At 32.6% G+C, this 19,964-nt stretch overlaps 1 protein-coding gene across 7 annotated transcripts; it reads right to left on the reverse strand.

The window, feature by feature from the left end:
- Positions 1-1,438: 1,438 nt before the first annotated feature.
- LOC126777909 (uncharacterized) lies at positions 1,439-14,465 on the reverse strand. Of its 7 annotated transcripts, none has more exons than XM_050501212.1 (6): positions 14,414-14,465; positions 12,566-12,882; positions 5,762-5,812; positions 4,261-4,375; positions 2,941-3,123; positions 1,439-2,594 (listed from the first exon to the last, which is right to left on the reverse strand). In XM_050501212.1, exons 2-6 carry the CDS (start codon positions 12,788-12,790, stop codon positions 2,218-2,220), a joined length of 951 nt encoding a protein of 316 aa, XP_050357169.1. In that variant the 5' UTR covers positions 12,791-12,882; positions 14,414-14,465; the 3' UTR covers positions 1,439-2,217. The 7 variants fall into 7 exon arrangements, with proteins under 7 accessions (XP_050357169.1, XP_050357168.1, XP_050357166.1 ...); XM_050501211.1 differs by having other exon boundaries at positions 14,392-14,461; XM_050501209.1 differs by having other exon boundaries at positions 14,396-14,460.
- Positions 14,466-19,964: the final 5,499 nt, after the last annotated feature.

The raw sequence follows: 19,964 nt of genomic DNA on the forward strand, positions 1-19,964 counted from the left end.
GGCAGACGTTTTACTGCCTGTATATACATTTTATCATGGCGGCGGTCGGTTGACCGGTATCGGTGATGTGTTGCAGCGCCATCTACTGTCGAGTTATAACAAACTGAAAAGAATAGAAAACTTCTCCGTGAAAAATACAATTTTCATGATAGTCGGTCAAAATGTCCATTAATCTCGAACAGAAATCTTAGATATTTACCGTCTCAATGAGTGTCTCTGTGTAGTTATGACCTTAGATCATACGGCGTGATGTACACGTGTTATTTATTTGAAATACAATGAATATATAATTATTAATAAAGATCATGCGTCACGCAACGCATCGTTTACCCCTTAATTATATAAAAAAAATTAAAAATAAATTTCTGCCGGGCCAATCAAAATATGGGCATTAGTATTTTATAAAAGCAGCCTATATCCGTCCTTGGGATTCAAGATTGCTTCATAGCAAATTTCGTCAAATCGGTTCAGTGGTTTAGCCGTAAAAGTAACAGACAGACGTTCGTGTTAATAGTATAAGTATAGATTGTATAGTGCACTTAAAATACGTAGCAAATATAATTGTACTCTTGTAGAGTTCTTGTACTTGTTAATAAACGAAACCTTACTAAATAAAAATAAATTCATGAAAATTAAATTTAAATAATAAAAGCTTCTGATCTAATAATTTTACACAATTATTGTCTTCGCTACATTTATTTATGAATGCTTTCATTTTTATAAAATGAAAACAAAGTGATTTAGTAGGGACGTACAACGCCACCTCTCAAGGTAGCATGAATTGCTACAAACTTAAATTATTTACAAGTGTCTTTTTGAATAGACATTAATTAATCTCATATGATATGTGTCATCTATTTTATACATTGGAAGAATATTTTGCGCTCAAATTGCGTAGATACACGCCAGAAAAGGGAAAAAAAATATAGACATTCATGTGGATGTAATCGAAATGCCAATAGTAAAATTGACGAATTATTCACATATACCGCATACAGAAGAGAAAAAAGACCTATTGGTATCGAATCATATTCGGCTACGTGTCGATCATGGTTCACTCACTCACAGTTACAATAATTCTGGGTCAAGTAGCAAATCCAAATAGCTTTAAAGTTTGTTTATAATTAGTTCCCTCTTAAAATTTTAATATTGATCGATAAATTAGACTAAATAACATTACATTGCCTTCATTTCACTCTGTCTTTATCTGCTTCTTTCTGTAGAATTTGTCTATGCTGTTAATGGTGCGTCAAAAAGGAATACGTTGTTTCTCTATCTTTCGATAGTATTTATCTCTTTCTTCAGATAATATTTATAAAACATAAGAGATCGCTTGGCGTGGTATTAATTATTTTATAACTTATAGATAATAACAAAAAAAATGTTAATTTAAACTTACTTTAAAATTAAATAAGATGTTTTTTAAAAAAACAAACTATACATCCTTATTTGATTTATTTTAAATATAGTGCTTAACAAAAATACCACAGACACATAAAATAAATATTTTTTATACAGATAAATAATTAACTTACCATTTAATCAAAATATCTAAGATGAATCAAAGAATTATTTGAATTAAACAATAAATTAATTATTATATATTTTGCTGTTGCCTGCTTTTAACGATAATATTTAAATGTTTAAAAACGAGTTTTTACCTTTATTCGACAGTATAGAAAGAGCGACCTCATGGTAAACATCAAAGATTAAAATTACTCAATATCAATACATACAGATTAAAAAACATAAGCAATATGACGTTCCTAACGAAACATTTTATTTGCGTGTTATTTAATTACACAATAAAATATGACTAGTCAAAAGACTTTAATTTTTAACGTTAATTTAAAAAAAACTGATTATGATAAAATTATTAATAAACTATAATAATAAACAAAAATAAGTAATATTTGGTACACAAACTAAATGCTTAATAATAATTTCTCTAAAACAATGCAATCATTTGTCTTATCAAATTGAAATCATTCTAAAATGAATTTAGTTTTACTTTTATAAAACTACAAAAAAAATCAAGTAAATTAAAAATAACACTTTACTTTTTAATATATATTCTTAACAGATTAAATATACTTAATTGAGTATCCAACATCGCTTAAAAATACAACGCATAAAACAGCTTTGTTTCGTATAGATATCTATTGTCAATCCGTTTAAATTATCGTTTGAAAATTAATCTGCAATCGGTAAATGTTATTAATAATCCGTGTAACCAGCTTTAACATTACCAACGCCATCTAGTGACACTGGCCGGTAATAATCTTTCATTTCGCCCCAACCTCTCGGCGCTACGTTGTAATTCGGACCAAAGACAAGCGGCAAGCGCGGGCTTTTTGGCGATGCGTAGACGTCGTTTAACTTCGTAGGTGCCAACGGTACTTGTACTTCGATGTCTTGTATGGATATTGTTGGCGGTGTTACAGGGAAAGGCTCCATTTTTGGTAAGTTCGATGTGTGTTTCAGAGCTGATTTCGGATAGGTTTTTTGGTTGCGCAGACTCGATGGCGGGCGATACGGTGTGTCGTGGTTAGCAACAGGCGACACTGTGGCGCATGTGTTGGATGTGTTGCGTCCTGGAATTAGAATAATTTTAGTAGCAAGATTGAATTACCATAATTTGAATACCTACTAAAACAGCCAGAACCCATGCCCGCATATGAAATATTTAGGACGAAACTCTAAGAGATTTTGCAGGGACAATAAAGTTCAATATCTTTTTTCGCATTGCCATAGTCCGGTCGGACGGGAATCCAACTCGATCGGAAAAATAACGGCTTACATACTTCCCGAAACACAGAACTCAAATAACTTCTTAATTCTTGATTACTAGTTATAACTAAGAATTTCTAAACAGAAAAACTTATGCTACGGACGTTGACGACAAGAAGGCTATGAAAATTTCACCTTGACAACACCTACCTCTCCCCTCATGCACCCACTTCACGGATCGTTTCTTCCTGTTAACGTACATGCTTTGTCCCTTGCTCATGTGATTGCTGGAGTCAGACAGGGATTTGGAGATCGCTCGTGCAAGATCCATTTGTTCCTTGACTGTTGGATGAACTCCGGGTACATAGAACGCTGATGATGCGAAGGTTTTCTCTGAAAACATTGTATATAATATGTCAAGTTTATCGAAATGTTATGACGAATTGAAAGTCAAATGAAAATATTTCAAACTAGCAACATAGACAATATTTAGTATTATAAGTTCTATTAACATAAAAAATAAAATTGTTAACCTTGTAAACATTTATGACAGAAGATATCTGTATTCTATTTATTAAGTATAATCACAACAGTTTCTTCAACATTACCACAGATTATCCCATTAATGTTCAATCAGAACAACTAACAGACATAAATGATGACCATATTACTATAAATAACTAATGGCGGACGTTATCTAAGTGCTAACGATAAACTGTACGATAGATATTAAAGCGAACCAGCAGCCACTTCTGTTTAATACAAGGTGACCTTGAATATACAATTTCAAAGGAAGACGGAATGTTTTTCTTATTGGCAGCAAGAGGAAATGATCGCAAATGGATCAATCTTATATTGCTTATTATAATGTTCAGTATTTACACCAATCTTATAATATGTATTAAATCAATATTACACAAACAACAATAAGCTTGTATTTACGCTTCTCAATCAAATTCTCTATTTAATAATTGATAGCTGATGGAACAAGGTGCGTAGATACATCTCACGTTGAAGGTGAGGCTGCGAGTTCAAACTATTTATATCGGCAATGCAGTCCAAAAGTTTTGCCTTGCTCTTCGTTGTTCGTGAGGCGCGCGTTGTGGCAATAATTGGCCGTTATTTTTAAATGTGATCCTTGGTTTAGATTTGATTATGAGCACTTGAATAGAAATAGTGTATGATACATCTTATTCTCAGACTATTTTTGTTCAAGTATCGCTGTATTAAGAGTGCCTACTTATTTGTTGTACATTAAAATGTTAGACAAAAAATTAAGGTATTTTAATGTAGCTCGTTTTATAATTTATGTTATTCTGTTTTTCACGCATTATTGTTTGATTTACAAATTAAGAGTACACAAACAATACTATAAGTAAACACTTGAATAGAAAAATAAGAATGTACATATTTAACAATAAGTTACCACTATTTTGGATACACATTTTCTACTACGAATATGAACTGACTGTATATTAAAAAGCCATACTATTAAAAATTAATTAATATCAAGAGAACATTTAATCTTACCAAACTTGCGATCTTTTTTTATGATGTGTTCCTCAGCATCCGGAGCTGGTGTGAAAATCTTGTTCAAATCGACTTCCTTGTCACCGACGACAATCGGCTTGTTCTCCAAATCTTCCTGTAATTCAGTTTGAGGAATATGATTATAAAAATGAGACAACTTATATTTGAAACATAAAAATGTAACAGGACTTCTCAACCAATGCCTCTCAGAGGGAAGGGTGTCTCAACGAGACATTAAGAAAGGGCTCTATAAAACGATAAACTATAGTTTTAACAAGTCTTTTGACTGCCTCGTTGGTCTAGTGGCTTGATGTAAGGCCCGGAGGTCCTGGGTTCAATTCCCATGTCGGGTCAGTAAAAAGTTATTGGTTTTTTTCTGTCAGAAAATTCTCAGTAGCAGCCCGGAGTCTGGAAGTTGGAAGTGTGTACACACCCGTGCCTCGGAAAGCACATAAAGCCAGATAGAGTTCAGGCGCAGCCTGAACTCTGTCTGGTCGTATTGGATTGCCATCCCATCGGATTATGAGAGTTAGGGAATAGAGAGTGCACCTGTGTTTGCGCACACAATTGTGCACTCTTGTCCTAATATCTCCTGCACAGTTGGCTAATCTCTTTTGAGATTGGCCGTCGTGGCCGAAATCGGTTTGGAGGACATTCATTAATAAGTCTTGACTCAACAGAAGCTGCAAGCTCTTCAAGCAATACCAGTTGATTTGTATCATAACAATATAAAAAGGGGACGTGTGACACGAAAATGGTTGAGAATCCCCGATGTCGTGTGGTGCTGTTTGTGTATCATTACAAGATGACCTTATAGAAGTAAAGAGAGGCTTTCACTTGATGCGATTGGGCCTCCAGCAAATGAAAATTGATGCTTACTTTTTTTCTTATTGGAATAATTACAATGATTTATGGAATGTTCAAACGCGACTTGTAAACAAAATGTATCTGAGGATGAAATATTGTAAGATTTACAATCATAATTCTACGAGAACTATACACTATCAGCCTTTTTATGTAAGAGGGGCAAACTGGCGTTCACCTGATGAAAAGTGACTACCACCAACCACCTGCAGCACATGAGGGTGTGCAAGTGCGTTGCCGGGAAACAATTTCAGTTAGTTATAAACGTTGCTTAGTTTGTTTATTTGAACACTGATTTCTCTCTTTCTGTCACTATTGATTTGACATTCGAAAGAAGAAGACAAAGCATTGTTTAACTTATCACACGCTAAGCAACGCTTATACCCAAGGCCGTTATAGTATTGAACATGTATTCGTTTATAAATTCAAATAGCGAAAAATTAAGCGGGTTTTATCGTTAAAATAATGTATTTTAGTAAGTGTTAAATGTAAGCTGTGAAAATGTTAGATATATAACAAAACTCTTACATAAACAAACTAATATATAATTAACAATGAATAATATTTTTATTGACTCAATTCTATTGACGTATTTACAATTGATGTAACTAATCAGTACAATTTCTTTTGGTCTTACAGCAATAAGTTCCGGGAGTATTGTTTCGCTGCTGGGAACGTCCACATCGTTCTGTTGGATATTGATACAGTTATATAATATATTTAAAAAGAAAAACAGCATCCTGTTAATGTTTTTATTATGTCAACCATTAAAAAGTAGTAAATTGTCTATGGTTTCTTAATATCGTTGATTAGTACTAGTACGCTACAAGTCACCGAGCATTTTATAGTTTGCAAAGTAATAAATATACGCAATTAATACACTGGCCTCCAAAAAAATCGACCCACCTACATTTTTTGTAAAAAAGCTATCGTATGGTTTTAAACTACCACATATTTATATTTTTAAGATTGATAATGAAAAAATGCAATTGTAGGATTGTACAAAAACAGAAATAGTGCGCAAAAAATAGGTTTTTAGGTAAATATGTGACAAAACACGAAAACACAAAATTTTACGCAATTTTATTTTTTTGTGTACAAAACGATTATGCCGTTTGTTTTTAAATTTGGGTGCCTAAATCTTACTTTAATAGGGAGTGTTTCCTCCTCTTGACCTAATCACTGCCTGCATACGCCTATTAAGTGACCTGATTAGCTTTTTAATGTCTTCCTGTGGGGTCCGTTGCCATTCTTCAGTTAGGGCAGCTTCCAGTTGATTCAGGGTTTCTGGAATTGGATTTCGTGCTCGAACCGTACGTTTTAGCTGCCAGATCCTGGTCTCCGGCGATACTCCCCAGTCTCCCAAGTAGCGTTTGTACACTCTTCGCACCGCTGAACGACTTAATTTTAGTGTTCTAGCCACATTTCGCTGACTTAACCCCTCATGAATAAGAGCTACGACTTGAGCAGCTTCTGCTTCAGTAGTATCCATTTTTTATGTTTAAACTTATTAAAATTATTGTTTCAACAAAGTTTCATACACTTAATCAATAATAAACATCGAACCGAGATGACTCCGCGTTAAGAACTGGAAATAAACTAACCATGCACTTTGTGCACAAAGTAACGTTTTCTTATCAATACTTTAAAAATATTCCAAATATCCTCAAAACACTTACAACTCCTCCAAATCAATATCAAGTGGGTAATAAAATGTTAAATGTATGTCCCATAAGTAAAACAATCCACCTAGGTCGTCGCATAGTTAAGATAACAACTTTGTAAGTAAAAAAATACGGGTGGGTCGATTTTTTTGGCGGCCAGTGTATAATAAATTATAATTAATAATAAATTAATGGACTTTTTTAAAACATTTCTAAACACAGATTAAAAATCATCCATCAAAATTATTTGAAGTGTTTGTAAAGCGTAATAAATTATGACAAACATTTTCGTCTGTCGTAAATTAATTACAGAATTAATGTGTTATTTATTTGATTAAAATAAATAAATTCCAGGTTTGTTTTAATTAACCAAGTAATTTCAAGAGCTCCTTAGGTAGGAGTACGTCTTCTTATTAGGAGGTAGGAGGAGTACGTCTTCTTACGTAATTCCTGGGATTCGGTCGTGACAAGGTTGATAATTGAGATTAGATATTATTTATCTTTAAGCTTTTTTTTTAATTTAATTAATAATTAAGTTTATCCTTTTTATTGTTTTTAATTCTTAATCTTTTATAGCTCCATTGCATTCTTTTTAATGAAATAGTTGTATAAATATTTAGGTAATATAGATATATATGTTTAACACTTATTTTAATTACAAACATCATGTTTGTATCTTTGTAATGCAACCGTGAAAACGACAACAACGATGGAATAAATAAGACGCGTTTAAGCATCACGAGATTGTCAGCTCCTCAAACACCGTGCTGACTCTGTTTTAACATTAGAATAATTGTAAATAATTATTTAAAACCGATATGCTATCAATATGGTTTTTTTTTAAATCTTGTATGTGCGGTCGTAGTAACGTTAGAAATAGGTTGCATAGCGACAAATCAAAGAGTTTGTTTGACGATGTTTTTGGCGCGTTTCCAACGGGTGATGCCATGCGCTGCCATTTTAATTTATGAATAAAAATTACGTTTTTTTACAAATTTTGTAGTCGAGGTCGTATTTTATAAAATCTTCTTTGATCGGCTTCGATATTAAATTAAATAGGAAGTTGCGTGTATTATAGAAATAACAATAAGTACCTACCACTCAGATCAGTACGTATTTTTTCACGATGGCCAGCTTTAATATCGAATTACTGTACTGATTAAATAATCGAAAATTTATCGAGATTTATTTTAAATTTTTCGCCAATAGAAGTACTTTGTACTCACACCAACGAACCAATCACCAGGTAAACGCCATACAGTAACACTTTGTTCAGGTTTGAATTATGAGTTAAACAGTAATTACTTTTAATCTCTAATGATAGGTTTTGTACCTAAAAATTAATGGCATATGTAAAAAGCCTTTAAATGTTCTATTGCTGTGCAAATGTAATCTCCTCTTGAACATAGGCTTCCAGATTTGAAAGAAATAACATCATGCGGCTTTTATATCGCTAGACCCGTAAACCATTACGCTATTGACGGTCCAACACATTAGTTATCCTCACGATATATGTGTGTATTATAATCACAAATTAAACACATGAAAACTAAGCGCAGGCCAGGTTTGAACCCGCTATATTCGGTTAAAATTCACGTGTTCTAGCCACTGCGCCATCTCCCCTCTCGCTCTATATAATTAATATTTATTTCTAGGAAACTATAATTAATTATTTTTCGCATAATTGTATTATCTTTTTTTATAACAACAGCAAAATCTGTCTCTCCTACTTAACGTGCGGGCGAAGCCTCGGGTGTACTCTAGTAATTAGAATCTATATAACTTACTGGTGACAGGGCTTTAGGCAAGCTCGTCTTGATAGGTCTACCCACTCATCAGATATTCTACCGCAAAACAGCAGTACTTGGTATTGTTGTGTTCCGTTATTAAGGGGAGTGAGCCAGTGTAAGACAGGCACAAGATACATGCCATCTTAGTTCCCAAGGTTGGTGGCGCATTGGCGATGTAAGCGATGGTTAACATATCTTACAATGGCAATGTCTATTTACGTTGGTGACCACTTACCATCAGATGGCCCATATGCTCGTCCGTCTACCTATTCGATAAAAAAATATATAATTATATAATTAATAAAAACAAACCTAGAGAAAAATACTGTAATCCTAAGTCAAATACCTAACTTAATAACTTTAATTTAATAGTAAGTAAATAAAAAGTGTACTTAATCAGTTTAAATATATTAACTATTTAAGGATTCTGAAATGATGTACATAAACTATGTATATAAACTAGTTGCGTAACAAGATTGAACCAAACCATGTAATTAAACCATCCGTCAATGTAGTCCCTCATTATCACGGAGACGCGTAACAGAGCCAAACAGCCGTGTGATTGCCTGATACTGTCCATCTTAAAATTAAATTAATTCACGCCTAACACCATCCTAACCTAGATAATAGCCAAATAAAACTGTTAGTTATATTTATTATTGTGACATAATTATTCAAAGAGTAGTTTATATAAGTAAAATCTATGGTAAAAAGCCTTATCATATACTTAGTACCAATCATGGCTTTTTCTATGAATGATGAGAAGTAGTCACCACACACAGACATTGAAGTTGTAAGAACTAAGCACTAAACTTATAACAGCCAAAAAAATATAGGAGAGTACCATTTAAAAAAAAATTGCTTTTTTTTTAAACATCGAAGCTTATTGTTATGTTTAACTTTTTAAACAAACCACTTGTCAGAAATTGTGAAACTCACGCTTAGATTACGTAAAATACAATTGTTGAACAAAATCAATACATTGTTGACCTGTGGCGGTAGTATAGTACTGATGAAGGTTTAGTACCCAGGCTGGGTTCATATACAAATACAATAATAAAAAATGCAAATGCATTTAGCGATTCAAAATTCAAAAAAACATTAAAGTATATTCGGTTGAAATATATATTTTTATTATTTTTAATCTTACTTTTCTTTGTGTTTTTTAGCTTATTGTATAGCTTATATGAGTAAATATCAAGCTAGATGCTGCCGTGCCTATTGATGCCTCTAACACGTTATTTTATTTTGTGCTTATATTATTATTAGCAAGAGAGCTATGCTATTCAAATGTCTACGCTGTTTCTTTCTTACAAAAACAATAATAAAAAAATATATCGTCCTGAAACCTGCCAATCATAAAACATGACGCCACGCTCATCCGTTCAGTCTGCTAGTTGTTTCTCTGTGTACAGTTATAACATATATTTTACATATTCAACATTATCTATAAATACTGATCACTTTGCATTTTTTATTATTTAAAAACGGCACGCGTTGGCGTGATACGGTTCAATGCCCAAGCGAGGAATGAGGACAAAACTGCTAGGTCGAATTCGTTGTATACTTTCAAGTCAATCAAAACAATCGTTGAATGAGGAATGAGTGGCTCTAGTAATTTCTAAAGCCCGTGTACATTTACCGATCGATTTAAGTCGTTGAAATCAATGATGGACCAAAATATAGTATTGGAAGTTGAGAAGGAATCTTATGACGCACTTTTTGAGGTTGTTTCTTAATGGTGTTCAGTTTTATATGTTGTAAAATATGTTTTTATTTTAAGCCGGATCATGATCAAAAATGCGTATTCAAACCCGAGCTACCATTGACTATTCATGCGCTTAATTTGTGTTTAAAATTCATCTCTTGCTGTGAAACAAAACATCGTAAGGACACCGGCATGTCTCGTATGAAATTCTACCACGTGTATATCCAGTATCCGCATTGGTTCCAAGCCTTCCCTTTAGAAAGAAAGAGGAGTTTGCCCAAAAGTGGGACATTCACAGGCTTCTATTTATATATTTCCTTTTCCGAACCGATGGTAGTTTCTAGTTTGACTATCAATAAGCAAGTGTAATGTTTCCATTTTGAATAAAGTATTTTGATTTTATACTATTAGTGTTTAATGTATAGATTGTGTTTATATTTTTAATCAGTCACGTGGTTAATTGGAACCAGTTTCTCGTTCATTTTAATTGTGATTTGTATTAAAATGTATTTATATGTTATTAAAGATAAACAAATATTAAAATATCGGACCTAATTACCTTTTATTAGACAAAGCCGTGCGTCATTTTTTAGTTAAAAATTTGTCTCGTTGATCTATTGTGTAGATATCAAAACAGTTATTGGGGTTTTTGTCGAAAAAATCTCAATAGCAGCCCGGTTCTGGAAGCTGCAAGTGCACTCCCGTGCCTCGGAAACCACGTAACGCCATTGGTCCTGCGCTTGATCATTGCACTCTTTCCGATCGTGTCGGATTTCCGTCACATCGGATTATGAGAGTGAGTAAATATATACTGCACCTGCGTTTGCGTACACACATATGCACTATAATACGTCTTTTGAAGTTAACTAAACCGTGACCGATTATGATCATTGCGACTGCATTTATGTATGTCCTACAACAACATGAATACAAGAAGTAAATTGTTTACAATACTATGCAAAGAGTATTTATAACAATTTAATAGGTTATCAAATTAGCGTCTTAATCTTTAATGTATTTTAATAATGATTATGTTCTATCAGTGAAATATCAAAACTCCAAAACCAGTTTTAAAGATAAATTAAAATATAAACGATTTACTCAAATAAACGAAAAAAATAATCATATAACGTAAATGATATGGTGCAAATGAAATCAAAATAGACGTCAATTGACAAAGTCGATCTAATGAAATTATTCATTCGTCGATTGTTTTCTCAAAACTAATCTCCATCCATCTCTAGAGTAATACACGAAGAATGCGACAATCCGCAATCAACATTACGAACGTCCAAGTTTTTTTTTGTTCATTTTCTAAGCTTCGAAGCTATTTCGATCTAATATGTCTCAGTATGAGGAAGCAGACTCGGCCTATTAAACAAACTTTTTGAACAAACTTTTTGACTTTTCGCCAAGTTCGATGAATTTTCGTTAAAGTTAACATATCTGTCAGTCGCATCGGAAACGAAATTGGTTTCTCATGAGCTAAGCGATTACATTAAGCAGAGTCAACTTTGAAACGTATAAATTATAGTTTATAGTAGAGATTTCACTACATTATAGACGGAAAATCATTCCTATGTTTCAAATATACTTAATATATTGTGTAATAGAATTCGTTTAAGAAATTATAGAGCTTAGAATCCATTACTATTTTATTCCAAGCAAATACAAACAATTTATATTATTACATCAATTAAAAATGTTCTAATTTCCTAATTAACGTGATTAGGTAGAAGTTAAAATGTCATAAAGTGCTATAAAATATACATTAAATAATGCTCGTCAGACGTGATTTGTCATCTACCCACATTGGAAGTATAACAACAATTGTTAGACCTGAATGCGTTCAAGGAACAATCTATTTCCACAACCCCTGGAGACGAGCCAGAAACATTAAATGCAGTCGCAATAAATGTGATGGATTCTAAATAATTAATACTAACTTTAATTATAACACTAACAAAACTCTCATGTCCATTATTTCCTAAACATTAATACGCTTCATTTAAATATAATTTATAATCATGAATAAGTATGTCTTCACCAAAGTTTGACTTAGTTATAAAATCCTAGTAATTCCTATATTAATTATTGTGCCGTCAAACAAGTTAGTTAACTATTAATCTAACTACAATATATATATAATACTTAAATTAATATAAATATATAATAACAAACTCATATATACCGAAAAAATAGAACCCAATGCGACTCCTTGCGGTACACCAGTTAGAAGCTTAGGTGTGCTTAGGTCTAAAAGGAAAGATGTAACTTACCCAACTTACAGGGAACAATTTATAGCTGAGGTTCGTTAAGAACTCTTTTTTTTTAGGATCGAACATATCTGAAGGTTTAAAGCCTCGTTTCGTGATGAGCGAACTGTTGACGCTGGAAGAACTTTTGACGTCGTCGAAGCTGTCCCTGTGCACGACACGGTCGTTGATCTTGTGAATACTGGACATTTTGTTCGATGAATACTGACTCTCGCTAATTGTCATCATTGTTAATTTTCCGTCTCTTTTTATCACTGCCTGTTCGATATCACTGTTTCACTCCAACTAATTAATTCGATTTTTCTTCTTTTCGTTTATCACTGCAATTGTAACGTGAACATTGACGTCAAAGTTCGGTAAATTTAAAAAGATATGAGTAATGTTCGTATGTTTGTTGCGCCAAGGAGACGTTATTTTTTAAAATACAATAATAAAACGATATTTTCATATTATTTTACGTGTTTAAATGAGCCTTTTTTTCTACCAGTGTAGATTAAGTAGTATATTTTCGATACGCTAAATTTCAACGTTAATTTATCCAAAATTCTTCGTATGATTTTAGAGAATAATAGCTTTTTTGCTATTAGTAATAAAGTCGTATATTGTTTTGTATCGATTGCGCTGAAAATAACTATAAAACTGTTACCGGGCGAAATCTACGCGTTTTGTTTACGAAATGAGCAATGATGTTTTTAGTTTTTACATTTCTCTGTAACTGCTGCAAAAGTACGTTCTCTAAACCTTAATAATAGGTTTAACCTAAATTCAACGATTGGTTATAAAACTTTGTAAGTTTTTATAGAATTCAGACTTTTATTTAGTACAAGATCGTTTTGACAATTTTAATTTATTATATAATGGAGTCACTAACCTCAAATATACCGCTATTTTTTACATAATACATATATTTCGTCTCCTCAAAAGGGAGAGGAGGCCTTAGCCCAGCTGTGGGACATTAACAGTCTGTTACTGTACATATATAAAAAAAAAAACGCCAATAGAATCAGTAATATTAATCATTTCAAGTATTTAATATTGAATCCAATTTCTATCCATATGTGTCCATAAAACTTATGATTATCTACCTAAGGATCGTCTAAACTTTAGATAAATGCAATAGATTTTTAGTAGAAGTAGAACTTAGTACACGTAGCAAAAGTCCTTTTTGTGTCAGATACTTTTCTCTCTAACATTACACATGTTAGACAAATCTCGGTCAACAAACCCAAAGAAGTACCACTATAAAAAAAAATAAGTAACTTAAAATATAGTGATTAAAAACATTAAAATAACGTTATTAATAGCAAATTATTAATACAAATGTATAGCAATATATACGTCAGCACGTTACAAACAACATATTAACATTTTGAAGTAGATTTATAGCCAACACATATCCATGAAATGTTCTATTAAAATCACTTGTTACATTCAAAATATATTTAGGAATATACTGTAGTTAAAGTCAGCTTGGATTTCGATTTCAAGAACTCGGTTTTATCGTCGACGTTATGATATATAAAATGTTTAATTTACAATTCAACTGAACGTTGAATACGATAAATGAATGGGGTCACGTAAATATTGGCTGCATATTTTGACGAAAATGAGGCTTTAATTTAACATAAACTTTTATATGAATTGGAATATTCGAACTTTGAACCGAAATAAATTCTCGAAATGATACAATACTTCCTTAAAAATATATACGTAATGTTTTTTTTTAATTAAATTTTGTAAATAAAAATTTATAAACTGTATTTAATAAATACATATCAATAACGTCTCCCTCGCGCACACATAACCTCAAAATTTCGTAACAATAACACGCACAAAGGACACTACACACACCGCACTTATTTGGGGCCACTTGTTGTTATCTCTGCGAAGTTTTCTGACGGACTAATACGTCTGAAATCATGTTGCATAACCCGTAGAAAAGCTCCGTTTGGATTAGGGTGACAATAAGTTAAGGATTTTCATAAAGAACATTTTTATTCAGTAAAACCTTTTCGGAAATCGTTTCGGGGATTAAAATTACATGGATGAATTTAGTGCAACTTTTATATATGCAATGTTTGACTGAAATTATTTTGTTGCATTTTTTATACTTATTTCTTATCAATATTCAAATTTAACGATCCCAAGAAAACATTTAGTTGAAAGAGTAATTTTAGAAGTAAAAATAACATAGATTTTTTAGGTATTAAATCTTAACTGATAGCAGTGATAATTTGGCGTGTCGCATTTTTTCCATAAAATAGCTAAAACATAAAACTTTACACTTTTTCTCTTTACATAAATTTAAAATCTCAAAACACTTAAAATTAGATATAACAATAAATATTGTTTATATTAGCTCTCTTTTGAGTTGTATCAGAAAAATTGTTTAATTATAACATAAAGCATACCGAGCTTAACTTTCCACTCACACACATTTCCTTATTTGGTGGTAGGGCTTTATGCACGCCTGGCCAGTGGGTGAAACGTACCCAACGCACAACGCCACATATTCTACCATACTTAGTATAGTTGAGTTCTGGTTTGAAGAGTGAGTAGGCCAGTGTAACAGGCACAGGGGACATAATATCTTAATTCCCAAGGTGCATTGGCGATGTAACGGATGGTTAATATTTCTTGCAGTGCTACTATGGGTGGTGGCCTACTTTCAAGAACATATTTTTAAAATGTCCATTCAAGTCTACCTAATCATTACTTTTTACATGTCCAATCCAATCAGAGTCGATGGCCGCAGTAGTCGGCTGCGGCTGCGCGCAGTGCCAACGTCTAATTTGGTCCGAGCGCTGCGTCTACGTTGTTTCACCATCGAACGAAGCTAACATTCATATTTACAATTTTATAGAAAATTTTACATTGTACATGTTTTAATTATTGTGAATTTAGTCTAAATTGTAAAAACAATTTTTGTTCGATAATATCTATGGAATATAAAAGAGGGTTACGTGCGTGCATTTATTATGGAAATATATCTAAATACATAACTAAATAAATAAACGCAATTAAAAGGCTAATTCAAAGTTAGCTTAATTAAATTTTATTTCATGATTTAAAAAAATTGCAATATTTTTGTTGTTCAAAAATAGAATTTGCAATTTGCAATGGCTGGTCTCATTCATTCGAAAGCTCACTCTAGCCGTGAGCCATATCCCTGCCTCTAGACTATCGTAACTATATGAAGCTACGCCAGTCATATTGTACGTAATCTGTATTTATGATAAAATATATTACTCATTATTTTTCTCTCATACATGGTAAATAAAAATCAATACACAATCACTTTCTTTCAATCAGTGCAATGTCTGGCTGAGAAGTGGTCATTTATGAACTCTTTCTTTCTCTTTCCAGACTACCTATGATTACTGGCTTACTCACCTTTTAAACCGGAACATATTAATATATTAATTTTTGGCTGTAGAATAACGTACGAGAGAGGTGCTACCGAGTAAATAACTTCCTGGGTACCTAATACATGTAAAATATAATAACTTCATTCTACAATTATTGTCGTTAAAAAAGGACAATGACACTTACTAACATTATAAATGCGAATGTGAGTTTGTTTGTTTGTTACGCTTTCACGTCTTAACTACTAAACCGATCATCATGAAATTTGGCATACACGTTGTCAGTGTGTTGTCAGTAGGGTACCTACCGCCTCCTCTCTCTTACGCGGGCGGAAACTAGGTACCTATTTAAACAGCTGTTTTTTACTATGTATATATGGTAATATATGAAAATTTCATGAATGTACAGACTAACTTTTCAGATATAGATTCGTTTACTGACAAGAACATGTTCTCATGTTGCATGCAGTTTTTATGCAATTCATTTTGTTTGTTCATCTTCATCATCTGAATGTATGTACCTACTAACTCGTATTCGAGCAACCGATCGAGTAACCCTCTTTTAAAAGGACATAAAATAAAAATGACATTTACTAGCTGTAACTTTACTAAATGAGTGCTTTGATTGAATACTTCAATATACATAGGTACAAGAAATATAAATGAAATATTTAGAAAAAAACTTTTTTAATTTTTTTATTGAAAACGATATCTGAAATTTCATATTTAATGATTCTTGGCATCATTTAATTATATATGAAATTTAAAAAAAAACCTTTCCATTAAAGTATTTTTTTCACAAAATATGACAGCTGACTAGCATGATGCCATTAGGTACATATATTGGACTTTAACATAGATTACGATAAATTAATATGTTAATTATCTGTCAATTTAAAAGATAATACATAAAGCGGTGTCGCAAACCGTGAATCACGACTTTCACTGTCAGCTGTGTTTGCGGATTAATTAGGTATACACAAGGTTAAGACATGGTTCACTTTCTTATTGTTTTCCAAAACTGTACATAACAGTGTTCGTAAAACAATGTACACGCCGAGCGAGGTGGCCTAGTAACCAGAACACGCGAATCTTAAGTTTGGTTTCAAACACGTATTTATGTATTAAAATATTGAAATCAATGTGAAGAAACCCACATGTGTCGGATAAAAATCTGCCAATTATAACATTAAAATCTGCGGAATTAAAGCAACGTGGTGGAATAAAAAAAGGAAAGAGTTCAAGCGCAGGACCAACAGCTTTACTTGCTTTCCGAGGCACGAGAGTGTACACACTTCCAACTTCCAGACTCCGAGCTGCTACTGAGAATTTTCTGACAGAAAAACCCAATAATTTTTTATTGACCCGACCTGGGAATTGAACCCAGGACCTCCGGCCTCCCAGAGTCTGCGGCCTTATATCATACTACTAGACCAACGAGGCGGTCAATATTGACCTAAGGAAAACTTCTATAAGTAACTATTTACTATGATACATAACAATTATACAAGAATATTATCATTGTTTTTTTTTATATGTTAGAGTTACAAAACGCATCCCAAAAGAAACACCGTCCTACGTGCCTCGCGTCACGCCGCTGACATGACACATGGCCGTATCACCAACACCTGAAGAACTATTATGAATTATGATTCATATGTACGTTTTGTTTTAAAATAAAGCAGATAATATAAATAAACTTTGGACTTCCCACAAAGTTTAAAAGGTTATTTTTTTATTAATTAACTTATAACATAATTTTTATTTAATTAAAGTAAAACGCTATATTGCGGTTAAAGCTTGAGTAGCTTTGGGTAGCTGCAGATGCACCTTTAAAGATGTTACGAATACTTTATACGTCACGTACCCCATTAGCCAGAAATCCTATCTGACAATACGCATATACTTCAATTTAAATAGTTTTATGACTTACTAGCAGTCCTACGTGGTTTCACCCTCTTTAAGCATTACTGCTATGCCACCGTGCGTTGGAGCGTGATGTTACAATTTACTAGTTTCAACCCGGTGCCCATGTATTGGGGGATCAGGTGTTACGTAAAAGCTATATCCGTCCTTGGGGTTCAAGCTAGCTGTGTACCAAATTTTAACATCCGTTCTGGTTTAGTCCTGAACAGCGTAACAGACATACAGAGTTAAATTCGCATTTTAATATTAGTACCTAGGCAATTTTCGCAATAAATGGGTTATATAACGCAAGAACATTTAACAAATCCGACTAGTTTCCTCCTTTATCCTGAGTTTAGCGCGTTTAAACAAACAAACTCGTTAACTTTATTTATATGATATATAGATAAGATTTATAATTCCCGGCTAACCTTGTCGAATTGCCAATAGAAAGCATGCAGTCCATACTTCATATTATGCAGACGGTTACAGACTTGTTTTCATCTTACAAATTAGCACAAATTATTGCTCTTGGCCCAAACTTAGTATACTTACCATTATACCATTAAATATTATCTCTTATTACAATGTATATAAGATCGAAGTTCCTCAGTAATATTAAAAAGACATGCATCCGAAAATTCATGAATCTCTGCCAACATTTGTTTCACATATTTAACACACTATCGACACGTACGAAACAGTTTATGTAAACTGAAAATTCGTATTAAAACGCAAATTATATATTACGTTTTCCATTCAGAAAATCGTGAAAAATACAATGAAATATATTTGACGTAATTACAATGTAACTGATTGGTTCTATTCCTTCGACCATTAATTGTATACAGGAGTAAAGACAAATAACAATTTTAACATCGAATTGATAGCATTGGTCGATATCTTGAATTATTTATGATATTCAGAATGGATTCTTGGAAGTTGAGGTTAGGAGCTACCGTGGAAAACTCATTACAAACTAATTTATGAAATTGTTTTAATGTGTCAAGTATAATTTATATCTGCTTGGTATAAATTATATTTTGACACATTGCTTTAATTATTTAAATAGTGTTGTATTATAAATTAAGGTAAATTAATCAAGAACTGTTTGTAGTGTATAATACAGCAGAGGGATATTAGCATATAGCATGAAATATGCAAATATAAGGTTTGTTTATCATTATTCCATCTTCGATTGGTATGAGTATAGGTTTTTTTTTACTACCAGGTGGTCCTCGTTAAGACGGAAAGGGTACCGCTGGTTTTTTAATAGGTATTCCGATGTTCGCGGCGCGCTCGGCGCCTTGGACGCCGGCGAGCCCCACATACTCCTACACTGTTCCCGTAGGGGAAACGCGTAATGCTTTTTGCTAGCGAAAAAAAAGTGTATAGGTACTTTTGTTTGAAACGTGATCTATTGCAGATCTGTTTTTAACGATTTGCGGCGAAGCCAAAAGGAGGATTATGATTTCAGTATTCTATTTATGAATGTTATACTGTTACCCCTTAACTAGCTAACATAACTTGACAAATGAGTGATTTAACGATAAAGGTAACTTCAAGGTTCCTTCTGTTACGTGGAGTAAGCATATCTTCATGACGTAGTAGCGGCATCTCACTCCTGACAGCAAATGTCACTAAATTGTAAGTACCAAAATAACGTCGTTGAAAATGAGAAGTTAACTTCCAAAGTACGTTAAATACAAAATCAATATAACAAATAGCTTAGTCACACATCATAGAAATTCCCGAACATGTTTGAGCATTTGAGTTAGATATAAAATTCAAAACTTTACATGATATATCGATCGAATTATAGCTTATATCCAATAGCCCATTGATTGCTGAATAACTTATATTATAAAATTTATATTTATAATATAAGATACCGTTGTCGTAACAACAAGGTAATGAAATGGCCAATTTTAATAACTATAAAAAAATGTAACGCCTTTACTTATAAACATTGTTTTACGGGTGACTTATAAAACAATGCTGTCTTATTCTTACGAATTTCAAATCTTTGATGACAGAAAGAGAGAAACTGTTAAACTAAACAGCCGCTAAGAAACGTTTTAAGTTAGGCCATAAATATTGTCTCTGATGTGTTAGCAACCGCATAATTAAAA

This window comes from Nymphalis io, chromosome 24, assembly GCF_905147045.1.
Source record: "Nymphalis io chromosome 24, ilAglIoxx1.1, whole genome shotgun sequence".
Lineage (NCBI taxonomy): Eukaryota > Metazoa > Arthropoda > Insecta > Lepidoptera > Nymphalidae > Nymphalis > Nymphalis io.

Coding starts and splice junctions, on each gene's coding strand:
- LOC126777909 (XM_050501212.1), bottom strand. CDS start 12,790: ATGATGACAATTAGCGAGAGTCAGTATTCATCGAACAAAATGTCCAGT. Junction 3,124..4,260: donor AAAAAAAGATCGCAAGTTTG/GTAAGATTAAAT, acceptor CAATGTTTTCAG/AGAAAACCTTCGCATCATCA. Junction 2,595..2,940: donor GTGGGTGCATGAGGGGAGAG/GTAGGTGTTGTC, acceptor TTCTAATTCCAG/GACGCAACACATCCAACACA.